Source organism: Chiloscyllium plagiosum, chromosome 21 (genome assembly GCF_004010195.1).
Source record: "Chiloscyllium plagiosum isolate BGI_BamShark_2017 chromosome 21, ASM401019v2, whole genome shotgun sequence".
NCBI lineage: Eukaryota > Metazoa > Chordata > Chondrichthyes > Orectolobiformes > Hemiscylliidae > Chiloscyllium > Chiloscyllium plagiosum.
In genome coordinates, this window is record NC_057730.1 from 13,308,418 (window position 1) to 13,325,405 (window position 16,988).

Genomic DNA, 16,988 nt, shown 5'->3' on the forward strand with positions numbered 1-16,988 from the left:
GTTATTAATGAGCGTGGTAAAGCTGGCTGTTGCATAACCTGTCACTCTAAAGATTTCATCCTTGAAAGGCAAAAGAAGGTCAGTGAAAACCCAACTCACTTCAGTCCTTGTTTATGAGTTAAGTGGTGGACCTTGGTGAACTGACGAGGTAGATTTTTCAACGCACTGATGGGTCTCTGTTGAGCATAGGAACAGAAGTAGGCCATTCAGCCCCTCAGAGCCTGTACCACCATTCGCTGAGATCATGGCTGATCTGTGGTCTAACTCCATACTCTGGCCTTTGGAATACCTTTGCTTAACAAAAATATATCTATTCTCAGATTTAAAATGAACAATTTGTGGAAGAGTGTTCCAAACATCTACCACTCTGGCAGTGTAGCATATTATCTATTACCTCTCTGGAACAGTCTGGTCCTAATTCTCAGACTATACCCCCACCTAGTTCTAGAATACCCAACCAGTGGAAATAGCTTATCTTTATCCAGTCTGTCTTCCTTGGCACCTAGCTTTGGAGATGGGTTGATGTCAAACATCTGCTCTGACCTTTGCTAATACTTGTTTAGTCCCGGTGACATGACCTTTGAACTTTTAACCTTCTTGTACCCCACCCACCCTTCTTCATCTGGCCTCCACTGAAGATAGCACAGTCTATTGGCAGGTTTGACAAAGTACTTAATTTGTATTACCGAACAGCATCCATGTTAATTTGATTGCCATGTGCACATGGAGAGAACAATTTGTAAATTATCTGCTTCATTGATTCAAGTGTCTCCCCCTTCCTCCAACCCCACCCCACTCCAGTTAAGCACCTTTTGCAAGCCACTGTATCCAATTATTCTATGACAGTGAACATTCTGAAGAATTATAGCTTGAGAGAGGTGGCTCAGTGGTTAGTGCTGCTGCCTCATACCACCAGGGACCCGGGTTCGATTCCATCCTTGCTACATATTCTCCCTGTGTCTCCGGGTGCTCCAGTTTCCTTCCACAGTCCAAAGATGTGCAGGTGAGGTGGACAGACCATAAGAAATTGCCTGCAGTGTCTAGGCTTGTGCAGGCTAGGTGGATTAGCCATGAGAAATGTATGGTTGTGGGTTTAGAGGGTGTGCGTCTGGATGGGATGCTCTTCAGATAGTCGGCATAGGCCGAATGACCTGCCTCCACACTGTAGGAATTCTATAATTCTTGCTTCTGATTGCTTTATCCAGTCATGGCTTTTCATCACTTCCCAATTTTAAAAAGAAGTGACCACCCCCAAAAAACATTTTTTTATGGTTTTGTATTGAATTAGTGAGCAAAAACATTTGTTGTGACGCACACACCCATTTTGATGGTGAAAATATTTCACTCCTCAAGACCCCTCCGAACATCCCCAGTTGAAAGACTTTGTAAGCATATTCCGGTGGTGCAGCACTGAGGGAGTGCCACAGTGCCAGAGATGCTGTCTTTTCAAGAAGACGTGAAACCAAGGCTCTGTATACCCTGTTGGGATGGATGTTGAAGCTCCTCGGCAGTGTTTCAAAGGGTAAACCGAGGGCGTTCGAGCCAATATTTATCCTGCACCCAACATCTTGAAATGTGATGACAATATCATTTATCAGATCGCTGTATATGGGAGGTTTGGTGTTTGCAAAATAGCTGCCACACTATGTCACTGGACTTCCCAAGCACTTCAAAGGCTACAAAGCACTTTGGAATATCCTGAGACTGGAAAACGCACAACCGAAGTTGAATTCAGTTTCTTCCCTTTACTATTAAAACGAGGCTCTGACCGGGAATTGTACCTGATTGTGATGGTATCTGGTATAATGTGGAAGTGTACCATCTGATGTGAGTGTAAAATGTTGTTCTTCACTTTTGCAGGTTACTCGCACCTGTCCAGCGGTCTTTACCCTCCATATATTCCACTCGGTCACTTGGAGCACCCAAGCAGCGGCAGTCCGATTCTAGCTCAGCTCAGCCAGCATAGTCTGTTCGAGTCTCAGAAAGGTCAGTGCCCGTTTCTGTTAGCCTGTTCACTCCATTTTTTTCCCTCTTTTGTCCTTCGAGATGTTGTCATATAGGGAAACTAAAGCCTTGGCACTATAAAGCTCTGGAATGGCAGAATAACAGAGTCCGACCATTTACTCAATGTCATGTGTAACCAGCCCCATTCTGGTTACGTCACTGGATAAACAGTATCTTTCAAGGCTGGTTAATGAATCTAGTTGAGCAGACTGTCAGGGAAATGAATGTTTCAATTTGCCTTTATAAAATCTGACTTCATAGCAGACACTGCCACAAATGGTGTGCAAATCTATCTAGAAACGTATCATTCTCTTTGCTGTGAATTCCTGATGAAGGGCTTATACCAGAAACGTCGACTCTCCTGCTTCTCGATGGTGCCTGACCTGCTGTGCTTTTCCAGCACCACACCCTCAACTCTGATCTGCAGTCCTCACTTTCTCAGGGAAATAAATTCATAGAGATGTACAGCACAGAAACAGACCCTTCAGTCCACCTTGTCCATGCCGACCAGATATCCTAAATTAATCTAGTGTCAGCACTTGGTACATATCCCCCTAAACCCTTCCTATTCATGTACCCATCCAGATGCCTTTTAAATGTTGCAATTTTACCAGCCTCCTTCGCTTCCTCTGGCAGCTCATTCCATAAACATACCACCTTCTGCGTGAAAAAGTTGCCCCTGAGATCCCTTTTATATCTTTCTCTTCTCACCCTAAACCTATGCCCTCTAGTTTTGGACTCCTCCACCCCAGGGAAAAGACCTTTTTTACTTACCCTATCTATGCCCCTCATGATTCTGTAAACCTTTATAATGATGTCAAGATTTTAAGAAGCCTTGGTGCAGTTATGGACTAACTGCAGTAGATTAATAAAATGGTGGACATCTGGAATGCTTATTTATGGTGACAGACTGAAAGAGGCTGCAATCTTAATATTGAAATGCTGCATATCATGGATTATTGCTGTTGGGCAGATCTTTGTAATTGTAGATTTAAATGGAAGAATCAAGGAAATTACTGGCAAGTTATAATCAGCAAGACCAGACTTGTAAACCCAAAGATCTTTTCCATTTAGAGATAGTAAATATACGAAGATTCATATCAAGCCAATTGAATTCCTTTAACAAGGAATTATTTAACTGTATGCTTAGAATGTAACTAAAGGACATAAAGATGGAAGTTGAAAGCTTTACACATAATCAAATGGATTGCAATGTTCCAGTTTTTTTTGGTACCTTTGGAATCTTATCAATTTAAGCAACCAGTCAAATGATATGGCTTGCAATGTTAGATTGATATCCTGGGGAGCTTCCTTGCTGATCTTGGGAAATAAGAGTCAGAGAAATTGAACAGAGCTTTGATGTTTTGGAAACCAGACCTCTGATTGTTTCTCAGTAGGAGCATATGCCATGATCCGTTAAGGGATCTTGCTCTGGAATGTTTCAATTTGCCTTTATAAAACCTGACTTCATAGCAGACACTGCCACAAATGGTGTGCAAATCTATCTAGAAATGTATCATTCTCTTTGCTGTGAAATGCTTACGTTGAGATATCCTCTCATCTACATTTTGTTTTCCAACTTAAAACGCCAATGCACCCAACATTCGTTTGCGTTCACCAAACATGTTCTCTTTTCGCATTTTGTTACTAGCCAAAATGCACATTTTGCAAACAATAATACTGAGGAGCAAGAAAAACAAATTGGATGAACATGCAAAAATAATTAAATGTTAAAGACAAAGCAGATGGGTCAGTTGCGGAGAGAGAATGATTGGTTAATATTTTGACTGGCCCCCTTGAGATTAATTTATCTTCCTCATAAAATCTGCTGTGGATTTCCAACACTTTCGGTTTCCACTCCAAATTAATGTTTGCTGCGCAGCTCTCCTTCGGTGTCGTTTTTAAAATTATATCATTTATACTCCCCAAATATTGAAGGAATGGATATTTGAAGCATTCCAAAAGGTTTTTTTTTTGTGTTATTTAAGACTTGAATCTTTCAAAGTTGAGAACATGCCTGGCAGCAGGAACTAAGCACACGTAGCAATCACTGTGCTGGAATGGGTAGGCCTAAGGCCTGACCAAAATTGGCCCTCAATATACTGAGACCAACAGGCAGAGGATACCTACTGTGCATCCCCAAGCAGTTTGGCAGCAAAGCTGTAACCAGTTCTGGGCCATTACAAGGCTGACAGCTGGCCTTGGATAAGGCCTAATAGGAGCAACTGGATTGTGATGTCTGTAGATTTTAGTAATACCCTTCTTGGCTCCTCAGGAATTTGAAAAAAAGACAGCTTGACTTTTCATTCATGGCTGGAAGACCCTCCATCTTAACTTACTAACAAATCCAGGAAAGGGATTGTTTAATAACGTTAGGTCCTTAATTTATAGATGCAAGGAGCCTAAGAGAGACACATTTTAGGTATCCATTAAGGTGCTGAAAATAAATGGACCCCCATGTATTTAAGTGAGATTAAGTCCTAAACAGACCACACTAATCCAAATTGGCATGATTGCCAACCAGTTTTATGCCCAATAAACAAGCACAGCACGCAGATCAGTTTCTACCCTTTACGTCTTGATCATAATTTCTATAAACATCAGGAAGAGTGATTGGGATCTCAGCACAAGACATTGGAATACATCTGCAGACTTCAATCAAAGTTGATGTTTTTCTATAATTGACTGTACTTCTCTTTCCAAAGCCTCAAAATCGACAAGAGATTTATTAGAAACCTAACCGATAGTATGAAAGCAAATCTACCGGATCCATCACTGACTTAGTGTTGGTGATGCAGCTTGAGGACAAAAGATATCTGTGGCTAGTCATTTGTTACAGTTTATCTCAGGATAAAGGACTGCACTAAATCAGAGCCTTCCCAGTAAATCCGACAAGCTGGGAAATGGATACCCAGCTATTTGCATGCCACAGTACTGAAACACAGGAGCTGGGTTTAACAAGAGATCCACATTCAGCCTGAGATAGCTGCATCCCGTATTTTCATTATCCTTTAGCTCGGAGACTGGACTCATTGGGGCTATAAGACTGATCTATGGCCATTGATCAATGCCAAGCCGTGATAAGAAGTGAAATTTGCAAAATGGAATTGCCTCCATCATATTGAGTAGCTCAGCTGAATATGAATAGAATTCCTCCCAATTAGTACAGCCCTGAGCGAATATTCAGTGAGTGAGGTATTTAAATTGCTAGCTGTGGGTGCATGACCCCATTAGGTTGTCTCTGCTCTGGGTTTTTTTTCTGTATTGGAACTCAACAGTGTTTAAAGAATGAAAATTGATCGATGCTACACTGTGCACACGATCAGGAGTTGATGTTTCATCACTTTGTGGTATTTTGCTCAGAGCCACTATCCCTGTTCTGGACATGTTCCCCTCCCTGGGTGGCCTGGTCGGCTTCGATGGTCAAGTCAGATTGGCATTTAGCCAGCAGGTAGCAGGTAGGAAGTATGAGTTTGGGTTCAGCTACCATCCTGTGGGATGCCAAAAATATCCCTCAGACTGACTGACAACCACCCCAGGCTGGCAGAATGTCAATGAGGCGTTCCGGCTTTTAGCAGCCACGTTGGTTTTGTGGGGAAGCCCAGAGGAGGCCTTTCAGCTGGACGGGTTGCTGAATGGGACTGACCTAAGATGACACAGGGCCCTGGTTTGCACATTCACAGGGATGACTCAGGCAGATGCTGTTGCCACGTATCCCTAGGCCCCTACTGATGATTGCGGTATCCATGGGAGCAGCAGGAATGGGGAGCAAGTCATTCCCTGCCACCTCAGGGCAGGAGCCTCTACATCTCACCCATGTTACCAGATGCAGCAAGTTTACAAATCCTCTTTTAATGATCTCCACCTGTTGCGGAGTTACCAATAGTGTTCGTTGATGCGCCCACTTGACACCTTCGCCAGGTCCCTGTCACTCCTGCTAAATCGGTACAGTTTTCCGACTCAGGAATTGGACACAGTCACTTCTGCATGACTTTAGTCGCCCTTCCCCCAAAAGCCATACAACATAGAACAGTACAGCACAATACTGGCCCTTCGGTCCACAATGTTGTACTGAGCATTTATGTTAATCTAAGATCAACCTAACCTACACACCCCTCAATTTACTGCTGTCCATGTGCTTGTCCTGCAGTCACTTAAATGTCCCCAATGTCACTGACTGTACTACCACTGCTGGCAGCACATTCCACGCACCCACCACTCTGTGCAAAGAACTGACCTCTGACCTTCCCTAAACCTTCCTCCAATCACCTTAAAATTATGTCCCCTCATGACAGCCATTTCTGCCCTCAGGAAAAATCTCTGGCTGTCTACTCTACCTATGTCTCTCATTACCTTGTACAGCTCTATCAAGTCACCACTCTTCCTTCTTCTCTCTAGTGAGCCTTAGCTCACTCAACCTCTCTTCATAAGACAAGCCCTCCAAACCAGGCAGCATCCTGGTAAATCTCCTCTGCACCCTCTCTAAAACATCGATATCCTTCCTATATCATGACCAACCAGCAAGTTCCGGTAAATCCACCCCACATTTCCAATTGATGACCGTTTAGTCAGAAGTGCAGTGCGAAAGGTCGTACAGCTAAAAGCCCCTGATCTGTCCAGTCTTCCTTGTGCACCTAGAGAAGGCTGAGGAATACTGCTGCCATTTGATGATGTGTTGACATGCGTGTCTCTGTTTGTTTTCATTCCAGAAGGATATTACCTACACAGCCATGCAGGACAATCAGTCCTTCACGGTGCTGCGCACCCGCAAACCGCCATCTCCAGGACGACGTCCAATCATGCGTCGGGCTCAATCCTGCGAGAAAAGGAAATGTGTCATCCGCAGAAAAGTGGGAAAGAGTCGGAGAGGTATCCAGCGAAAGACTCGAAAGAGAAAGTGTACAGGACTGAGACCAACGTAAACATGGCTAAGAAGGAGAAGTCCAGGGAAGAATCCAGGCCTAGGAGTGTGGTGGACCTCACACAAGAAGGCCGGACAGATAACGACAGGAGGATCCACCTTCTTGACAAAGCTGCCAAGACTAGTGAGCATCACTCTACAGTTCTTACCAGTCACTCTCCGAACCGGGGAACTGGGAACGGAGAGCCAAAATCCAAGAACCCTCTGCAGACCCTGTCTCTTAGCAACTGTAACAGTGGCTCCAGTTCCTCACTGAGACTCCCCGGCAGCGAACAGGACAGATGCTCCAAAGACTCTGCTAAGCACGACGAGAACATGCGGCCTCTGCTGCACGCTCACGCAGAACGGACGCGCAAGTGTGACACCGTGGTGACCTCGGTTGGCACTCTGCATGTTTCCTGCGGTTGTCCGTCACCCCACTCCTCTCAAACAGCGCGGATGCCACCTTCCAGCACATTCCCTCCTCTTCCTGTCCATTCCAGCATCTACACCATCTACCCCACTGCCAGGGAGCCAGGAAAGGAACATAAAGTTATTGCACCTACCTTTGTGCCTTCGGTCGGGTTTTACGAGAACAGGAACGGCCCCATTCAGATCGCCTCTCAGGCCAGAGACAATAAGAGTGACAAGTGCAAAGACAAGGATATGAGCAGAGTGGCTGGTGACAGGACAGGCAGTTTGCTGTGCCCCTCGGAGAGGACGCTGGCAGAATCCTCTCGGTTAATGGTGACCCAGGACCTGCCTGTGCACGCAGATACTAAAAGGGTGGATAATGTGAGGGAGGAAGGGTCGGTTATTAGATCCAACTCTCTAGCAATAAAGAGGCCCACGACCTCTGAGCTGTTCCTGAGCAAACCGGGCCTCAGCCCATCTGAAACGAGGGACGTGCATTCGAGCAGCGCCACACTGAAAGACCCGGTGCGATCGAGCTTTGAGGTCGACCACCGAAGTCAGGAGAGGGCCCAGCGATCAGGGGTGAAGGATTCCCCGAAGGTATTCAACGGGGTGGATGTCACAAGGCTGCACTCGGAGCAGTCCCAGCTGAAACGCTCGGGCACCCCGGAGCCAAAGTGGAAGCCGTTCGAGATGGCGACGTATGCCACCAGCCAGATGGCAGCGCTGGCGGCCCAGCACGGTCACAGCAGCAGAGCGGACGAGGATCAGAAGAAGAGCTTCCTGGAGCCGGCGGCTCTGCAGAGGTCAGCGGGGGTGGGTACGCCCAGTGAGGTCTCGGCCATGCAGAGCCTCATCAAGTACAGCGGCAGCTTCGCCAAGGAGGCGGCGGGCAGGTCCGGCAGCGGCAAGAAGAGCCCATTCGGCGGACTCGGCAACGTGAAGACCGACTCTGGGCAACACGGCATGTTGAAGGTGCAGCACCTCCCGCTCCCACAGCTCAGCAAGCAGCTGAAAAAGGATCCAGAGCGGCCAGAGAGCGCCAAATCGACGCAGGGCGAGGTGGAGGTCCGGCACCCACCTGTGGGCATCGCGGTGGCAGTGGCCAGGCAGAAAGACAATAGCAGCAAACCAGGCACTGGTGTGATTGACAGGGATCGCTCGCTCTCTATGAACAGCATGAAAGGTAAGATGATGAGCACCCTTCCTTTGATAGTCACTCAGTCAGGCGGCCTGTCTGATCCTGTGCTAATTTGTGGAAGGCCTTAGTGCTTTTGAGCTACAGGGTCACCCCAGTGGTCAGCATGGCTGTGGAGGGGCAGAGCTTCCATATTGAGGAATCCTCTTCAAGGGTCTCATTGAGGCCAAATGACTATTTGTGGTCCCAGTTGGACGTGGCCCTTAGGGAATGTGAATTCTTGTGATTGCCTATATCCCTTCCAAGCATTGTGTCCAGGCGCAGAGAAGGAAAGCCTGATCCGTTAGTATATTTGAGATGATCCCCATTCACTGGGCCCCACAGGGACTGGAGGGTGTAGATGGCACTGTGAGTGATATTGTTTATGTTTATAAGGTTCTTCTCCTATTTCGCCATCACGTTTTGATTAATTGTGCCCCCTCTTGTGCACAGTGCTTGCTTTTTGCCTCATGGTAATTGTAGGAGAAATGGAAGTAAACACCACTAGCACTTAACTTTGCCATTTCTTTTTCCTGAAAATCTTTTACATTCAACCACAAACAACTTGGTGTATTAACTTTAACAGAGTGAGGCAATTCAGAACAAACCAAACTTTGACACTGAGCCGCATCAGGAGACATCAGGGCAGATGCTTGAAAGCTTTGCCCAAGGAGTCGAAATTAGGGGGTGACTGAAAGGAGGAAGATGAAATAAAGAGGTGGTGAGGTATGGATAATGTATTAAAGAGGCAAGAGACTTGGAAGCTGCAGCCACCAATGTTGGATAATTAAACGGGAGATATTGAAGAAGCAGGGATTAGAGGAGGTTAGGTGGTTAGGAAAAACCAGGGAACTATGGACTGTTGAGTCTGACATTGATGGTGGGCAAGTTGTTGGAGGGAATCCTGAGGGACAGGATTTACACATATTCGGAAAGGCAAGGACTGATTAGGGATAGACTGATAGGGACATGGCTCTGTGTGTGGGAAATCACAAACTTGATTGAGTTATTTGAAGAAGTAACAAAGAGGATTGATGACGGCAGAGTGGTGAACGTGATCTATATGGACTTCAGGGAGGAGAAAGTGAGGTCTGCAGATGCTGGAGATCAGAGCTGAAAATGTGTTGCTGGAAAAGCGCAGCAGATCAGGCAGCATCCAGGGAACAGGAGAATCGACGTTTCGGGCATAAGCCTTCCTGAAGAAGGGCTTATGCCCGAAACGTCGATTCTCCTGTTCCCTGGATGCTGCCTGACCTGCTGCGCTTTTCCAGCAACACATTTTCAGCTCTATATGGACTTCAGTCAGGTGTTCGATGCTGTTCCTCATGGGAGACTGGTTAGCAAGGTTAGATCTCATGGAATACAGGGAGAACTTGTCATTTGGATACAAAGTTGGCTCGAAGGTAGAAGACAGAGGGTGGCAGTGAAGGGTGGCTTTTGCTGTGCATCTCTATGACTCTATGACTACAGATATCTCAGAGGGTTTTGGGTTTGGATGAGATTCTGGAAATAGGGAGGGGTCAGGGCATGGAGGGATTTGGAAAGAAGTGTGCTCAGTTTTGAAGTTAAGAGATCCATTGGGTCCTAGTCAACCTAAGTCAACCAGCGCAGAGGTGCAGAGGTTTCAGGATGAGTAAAGATGAAGGCAGCAGAGTTTTGAATGACCTGAGGTTGGAGGATGTAAGGGTGTGAAACCAGCCAGGAATGCCTTGGAATAGTCAAGACCAAAGGTAATGAATTCAAGGAAGATGTCAACAGCAGATGAGCTGAGGGAAGAGTGAAGTCGGGCAGTATCACAAAGGCAGAATTAATGATCTTACTGACGGCATGGGATATGTGGACAGAAACCCATCCTAGAGTCAAATATTGACGCCACGATTGTGAACAGACTGGTTGACTTCCAAATATTGCCAGGGAGAGGGATGGACTCAGTGACAAGGAAACAAAGTTTGTAGCAGGCACCGTAAACAAGGCCTTCATTCTCCCCCAGACTTAATTGGAGGATATTTCATCTTGTCCAGGACTGGACGTCAGAGAAGTAGTTCGAGAATTTTGCAACAGAGGACTCCAAAAGAGATAGTGCTCAGGTTGAGCTGGGTGGCGTCAGCACCTATGTCAATACAAACAGTCTTTCTGGAGCATGGGGCCGGGATGTGGATAGGACCCAGTAAGGGGGTAGATCACTGGGGGACACCAGTGGTAATGGTGCACATGAAGGGAAGCCATTGCAAGTGATTCTGTTGTGAATAGTAGGAATGGGAGCAGGTGAGAGCAGTCGTAACCTGCTTCCCAGTGGAGAGGCCTTCAGAGAAGGCTGGAATCAGTGATCATGGCAAAGGCTGCCGGCAGCTTGAGAAGGATGAGGAAGGAAAGGTTACCTTTGTCATAGTTACATGGGATGCCATTTGTGACTTTGAGAAGAGCCCTGCTGTGACAGGGATGGGGCTAGGCTGGAGAGATCCAAACAGAGTCCTGGGAATGATGGACTTAGATTTAGAATGAAACAAGGGATCTGGAGATGAAAGGAAGGTTGATGTTTTGCATGGGCAATGGGGTCAAAGGTTGCTCTTATCAAAGCGAGAGCTGATGGTGGCATGTTTAAAGGTGAAAGGCACAGCACCTGAAGAAAGGGAGCAGTTTCCAGTTTCGGCTGATGTGGAGCTGGGTGGGCAGTGCCCAGTAGGTTAGTGCGGATCCAGTTAAGGCAGCAACAACTGGGTCTCATGACAGATTGAGTTTGAAGTTGGCATTAGGGGAGGCATGAGGGAGACTATTGAAAATTGTGTGGGAGACAAGGGGAAGGTATGAAGGAGACTAGGGGAAGGTATGAGGGAGACTAAGGGAAGGAATGAGGGAGACCAGGGGAAGGAGGAAGACTAGGGGAAGGTATGAGTTTAGAGGAGGGCTTTAAAGGAAGTAGGGTCTGATTGGTTTGGGGTGATTTGGGGGAGGGGGAAAAGCAGGAAGATCAAGGCAAAGGCCATTGATCAGGTGCTCTTGGTGACTAATAAATTCACAAGCTCCTCATGTGAATTGATGGAAGGGGGAGAGGTTTAAGCAGAGTAATTTTTGCAATCCAGGGTGATCCTGGAATCCTGGAGTGGATGAGGATAGAATCCAGTAGCACATTAAGTGATCCAGTGATGGTGAAACTCAGTGGTCCGCCATTCCCTTTATTGTCAATGACCTTTGAACTTGAGGGAAGGAAGTTGAGTGTCAAACCTGGAGGAGTGAGCAGCGTGAGGAAGAAGGAATGGTTTCTTGGGGACTGGGCCGTGAATTGGAGAGGAGGGTACAGTTGAATCAAGCAGTAGCTGCAGAAATATTGTTGACAAATAAGGGGCCAAATGCTAAGTAGTTGGGATGTTGAAGTGCAGTTGTAAGTGAATTTGAGAAATAGTGTTTTTCAGGGATGGACAAAGGACTGACAGTGGAAAGAATTGTCAGTGGAGGAATAGTGATTGGAACTGGCCTGGTCTGACATTGATACAGAGGGACTGGTAAGACCTTGTGAGACAAGGTTGTGACCTGTGAATATGGGTTGGGGTGTGTATGTGGATGGACGGATTTAAGGAGGAGAGGAGGGCAGTGAACTCAAGAGGACAGAGAACATGATGAGACGGAGGTTGCAATCACTGGGAGCGATTGAAGGAGGGAAGCAGTGAAGAAATCTCAGTGATAACATTTTTTATTGTACATTGGAGACCGACATAGGCTGACGATTTGAAAGAGAGGTGATGAGGTGGTCAGTGTCACCGTGATGATCTTTGCTGACCAGCGATGGAAAGATGATGCAGTTGGGCGGGTGGTCTCATTAAAGGACGGAGTTGTCGAGACCCCTCAGCCAGGCTTCTGTTCAGGTCTTGATGTTGATTCAGCCTATCCCCAGGGGCAAGCACCTTGCTCGAAAGTGAACAGAGAGAGGAGTGAGAGGAGGCAGAGTCCGCAGGGTCAGCAAAGGTGAGTTGGAGAGGAAGAAGACTGGCACGATTAGCCTGCAGCCAGATGGACAGGTCAATGGGATGAGACAACTGGGATTGCTGCTAGTAATGAACTCACAGCAAGTGCCCCATTGAGCCCTTCGGAGGAGGCTGTGGGCTTACCTAGTGATGTTTAGCCTGGCGTAGCAGCGGAAGAGCAGGATCGAGTCCTGAACGGTTGGAGTCACATGATGGAAAGGTAGAGTAACTGAACCCGAAGAAGTGGAAGGAAGCATTGCAGTAGCCCGGGGGAGATGAAGATTAACATGGAAGTCGATTGGGGTGGGCTCAGATCCCAAACCAGAGAATCCCTACAGTGTGGAAACAGGCCTTTCGGCCCAACAAGTCCACATTGACCTCCGAAGAGTAACCCACCCAGACTCATTCCCCCTACCTTATATTTACCCCAACTAATGCCCTAACCTACACATCCCTGAACACGACAGGCAATTTAGCACAGCCAATCCACCTAAACTGCACATCTTTGGACTGTGGGAGGAAGCCCACGCAGACACAGGGAGAATGTACAAACTCCACACAGACAGTCTCCCAAGGCTGGAATTGAACCTGGGTCCCTGGCACTGTGAGGCAGCAGTGCTAACCACTGAGCCACTGTACCACCCCATGGTAGCCAGAATCCACCCAGGAAGGGAATGGAGGAAAGCTCAAATTACAGGTTCCATAAGATTCTGATACATAAAAACCTCATAGGAAAATGGAAGGGGTTCAGAATCAACCTCAAAGATAATGTGATGAGATAACAAAGATGTCGGTTAGGCGGAGCATCAATAAACAGGCCAGTGAACTACTTGAGGACCAAGTGATATTTTTATATATCACTGAGTGATTTTTTTAACAGGCTGCCACATAAAAGGCTGGTTAACGAAATTCAGGCTGATGGAATTGGAAGATCAGTGTCACCTTGGATAAAACATTGGCAGGAAGCAGCAAGCTGTGGTAAATGGGCGCTTCTCCAACTGGAAGTTGGGAGCACTGGAATCTCCCAGGGATCAGTGCCTTTGTGAATGAAATATGATCCATATATTGGAAGGCAGGGTAAAGTTTCAAAATGTACCAGTGATACCAAACTGTGAAGTTGATATCCAGCAGGGATGGGGGACGTTTGACTATCAGGTTAGGTCGGAGAAACTAGGTATGCTCTTCTTGGAGCAGATGGATGATAATGTGACATTGGAGCTGACAGAATTGGTTACCAATTGGTAACCAAAGTGGACCTCCGTTTTCAGTTTGTAATCGTTCCAGCAGCCCAGCCGAGAGCAGCCGGGTGTGTGATGTGTTTGTGAGCAGGAATGGCATTGTCACCTCAATCTTGCAGAAAATATAAAGTAAGATGTTGAGCTGCAAGATGACGCTGCTTTATGACTGAGAACCGGAGGCAGAAGGAACAGGATTGCCTTTAAAATGGTCTACTTATTGAAGCTTGTTTAATAAAATCATAACACTCTGTATAATGGTACATATAAAACTCAAAAAGCCCAAGTACATTGTACTCTGAAATGGCTGCTTGTTCAGTTGTAGTAAAATGTGTTTTTGATGTTTACCTTGAACTCATTAGCCGGCCGGAATGTAGCTTTCCATTTGTGTTGAGCTATAGGAGTCCCCTTTCTCTTTCATTTACGGGCTGAGAGAAAAAGAATAAAACAACACTACGCCATTCAACCCAGTGTGTCTGTGCGCCGGTCACATGACCCGCTCCTGTCTATCATCAACAATATGATGTGTTTTTAATGTACAAATTGATTGGTGACACAGTGGGGGAGAATAAAGGAGAACACTTCCCTCTCTTTTGCGTGTCGTTGTATAAAAATTCTTTAGGCTAGACATCATGTGGTCTGCCGTTGAAATCTTTGTCTGTGAAGTAGTTTCCCTGGCTGTTGCCAAGGCCCAACAGTCCACAGTAGGCAATGGCAACACAGGGAGCTGTTTGTAAAGAATTTCAATGATGAGGATACAGGCAGCTAACATTAAATGTAATTTACTGAGCAGAACTAAAAGCCGCAAACAAGAACTGAATTCTAATCGGCCTTCCAGGCTGTTGCCAAGCGACAAGACAAACCTTAGGAGGAAAAGTATTAATTTTTTTTATCCTGCGCAATGGAGAGCCTGGTAATAATCTTAGCCTGTTAGTGATAAGAGAAGGTTCTGGACTTAGTGAGCTTTAAAGGAAGGTAAAAGCACAGTTTAGATGACAAATCTGCAGTATTGTACGAGTAAAATGCTGATATTAAAGACATGGTTGCCTAGACACAGACCTAAGCCTTTCCACTGACATGGTAGGTACATAGCCTCTACATACTCCCCTTTCCCTATTTTCCTTTAAGACAATACTTCTTTTTATGGATAACAACAGCAGCTTTCACTACGTTATAGAACTATCTCATTCTGTACCCACCTATAAATGGGGAGGGAAGAGGGAAATTAAAATGGGTTATTTTAATAGATGCTACGCTATTAACATTCTTATTATTCCATTTTAAGAAGGTGAAATTGTGAGGCTGATGAATTGGGGCTGCTGTTAGTTGCACAACGTCAGTTAATTCGCCCACAACCACAGAATATTGTTCACTAAATCAAGTTAAATTGAATAAACACATACTTTTGCTGTTGATGTTCTGGAGCTCAGTGACCATTCACTTTGACTGAGTTATGCACAAATTGAACCTTCAAGTGCAGCACTTCGAGGGTTGGTCCTTAGTGTAAAAAGGGGTGCCATTAATTGTATTGGAATGGGGAATGACTAATATCAAGTGAAATGTGATCTACCCTTCCCCGCTCCTGTAGTCACAAAGCAAGGAACAGAAGGTACAATGAGCACACTGTATACAATCATTGAAAATGAGAGGTTGGAAGAAATCAGCTTGGTTGATCATGTTCACGATGGCGAGAGAGAAACATTTCCTGGTCCCTGCAATGTGTGGAATCTCTCAGGAGAGAGGCTAAAAAATGGAGGACCAGTCCTGAGGCCAGTAACATTCTGGTAAATTCCTGTCCGACCTCCTCAGGTAATCAAATGCTAGTGCCATTTGGTGTGGATTTGGGCAGTCTTGCAAATGTCTAGGGTTTAATATTTAGGCTACTCCTGGGCTGGGAGGCTGAGGTGGGCAGGCACTAAAAATAACGCAGCTCCACCTGGGCACCAATTCCCTGGCTCCAGCCTGCCCCAGGCCATTTTTGCAAAGGTATGGCCCCCAGCTTTGAGAGCTCACCCACCTCCTTAATTGGCTGCCCTCTAGTCCTGACAGTGGTGGTAGTGGGTGGGGCAGGGGGATGAAAGCAACGAGTTGACCATTTCCCCCATGGTGCAACCCACGTTTCATCCTAATAGTGGGGTTCACAACAAACGCAGGTGAAAATTCTCCTAATTTTCTTTTTCTGTGTTTTCCTATCCATTGCACACGTATAGATAAACACAACTGTTATGGTGCAGAGCTCCACACAGAGGTTTGGCTCAGTTAAATCACACATAGACTATAGAAATCAGCCGTCTTTTTAAAAAAAGCAGCAGAGACTGTAAGGCACCTTAATTATTTTTCAGGCTCTCTGAAACGTTAACGTTGGAGTTTATTTGAACTGCTGTTGTGCTTAAGCAGCAGAAATATTTTTCTTTCACTTGGCTGGTCCCAAGTCTTTATTTTATATGGAATACTTCCATGTCTTTTCTGCACCTTGTGTTACCTCTGACCCACTGAAACGATGCTGCAGTAGCCAAATGATTAACCCTGAAGTAGTTCTCAACATTAATTCCCTCCAAGTGCCAACCTATCCATCAAAACCTAATTTAGCATCGTCAAGAAAGACTCTTCCAGGAGTTGAGTTAATGATTTTAAATATTATGGGGCCAAGCATCAAAGAAATTGTTACTGTAACAGGCAAGTACACTCACCTTTTAACGATACCAACACCTTGCATTTATGCGGCTACTTTAATGCAGTGAATCATTCACGTACAATCAGAGCAGCAGGTTTTAAGGCACCTTTTGAAGAGGAAGAGGAATCTCGCGTTGAATGGAGATTAGCCGGGAATAAGGATGACTAGTGAAGATTAGGAGCGAGTTATTGCAGATGCTGGAATCTGTCCTGCCAGCAACAAAGTTGGAAATCACAGCGGGTCACTCAGCATCTATGGAGAGAGAGAGCAAGCAAGCTAATGTTTCGCGTCTAGGTGACTCTTCATCAGAGTTTCATCTTCATCAGAATCATTTGCCTGCTCTCTCCCTCCACAGATGCTTCCTGACCCGCTGTGATTTTTGGTGTTTTGTTGTGACCATGGGAGGTTGTCCATTGACAATGAAGGAGATTGTGTGCACTGGGCCAGTTCTTTGGCAGCACAGAGGGAGTGAGTAGGGTGAGTAGAGTAGGGAGTCGACATATAACTTGCCAAGCCTGTTCCAACATTCGGTCTTCAGTCTCAACTCCACTTTCTCGCTTGCTTCCTCTATCCCTTGCTTCTCTGAGAGACCAAAAATCTGTCTGACTCATTCTTAAATAGTCAA

The 16,988-nt window shown here is 45.9% G+C and overlaps 1 protein-coding gene across 10 annotated transcripts in view; it reads left to right on the forward strand.

The window, feature by feature from the left end:
* tnrc18 (trinucleotide repeat containing 18) overlaps positions 1-16,988 on the forward strand; it is a 179,187-nt gene that overhangs the window by 70,831 nt on the left and 91,368 nt on the right. For all 10 annotated transcript variants that reach the window (XM_043711267.1, XM_043711266.1, XM_043711269.1 and 7 more), the window contains 2 exons: positions 1,861-1,986; positions 6,714-8,504. In XM_043711267.1, coding sequence (XP_043567202.1) covers positions 1,861-1,986; positions 6,714-8,504 — 1,917 coding nt within the window. The remainder of the gene's footprint in view (positions 1-1,860; positions 1,987-6,713; positions 8,505-16,988) is intronic.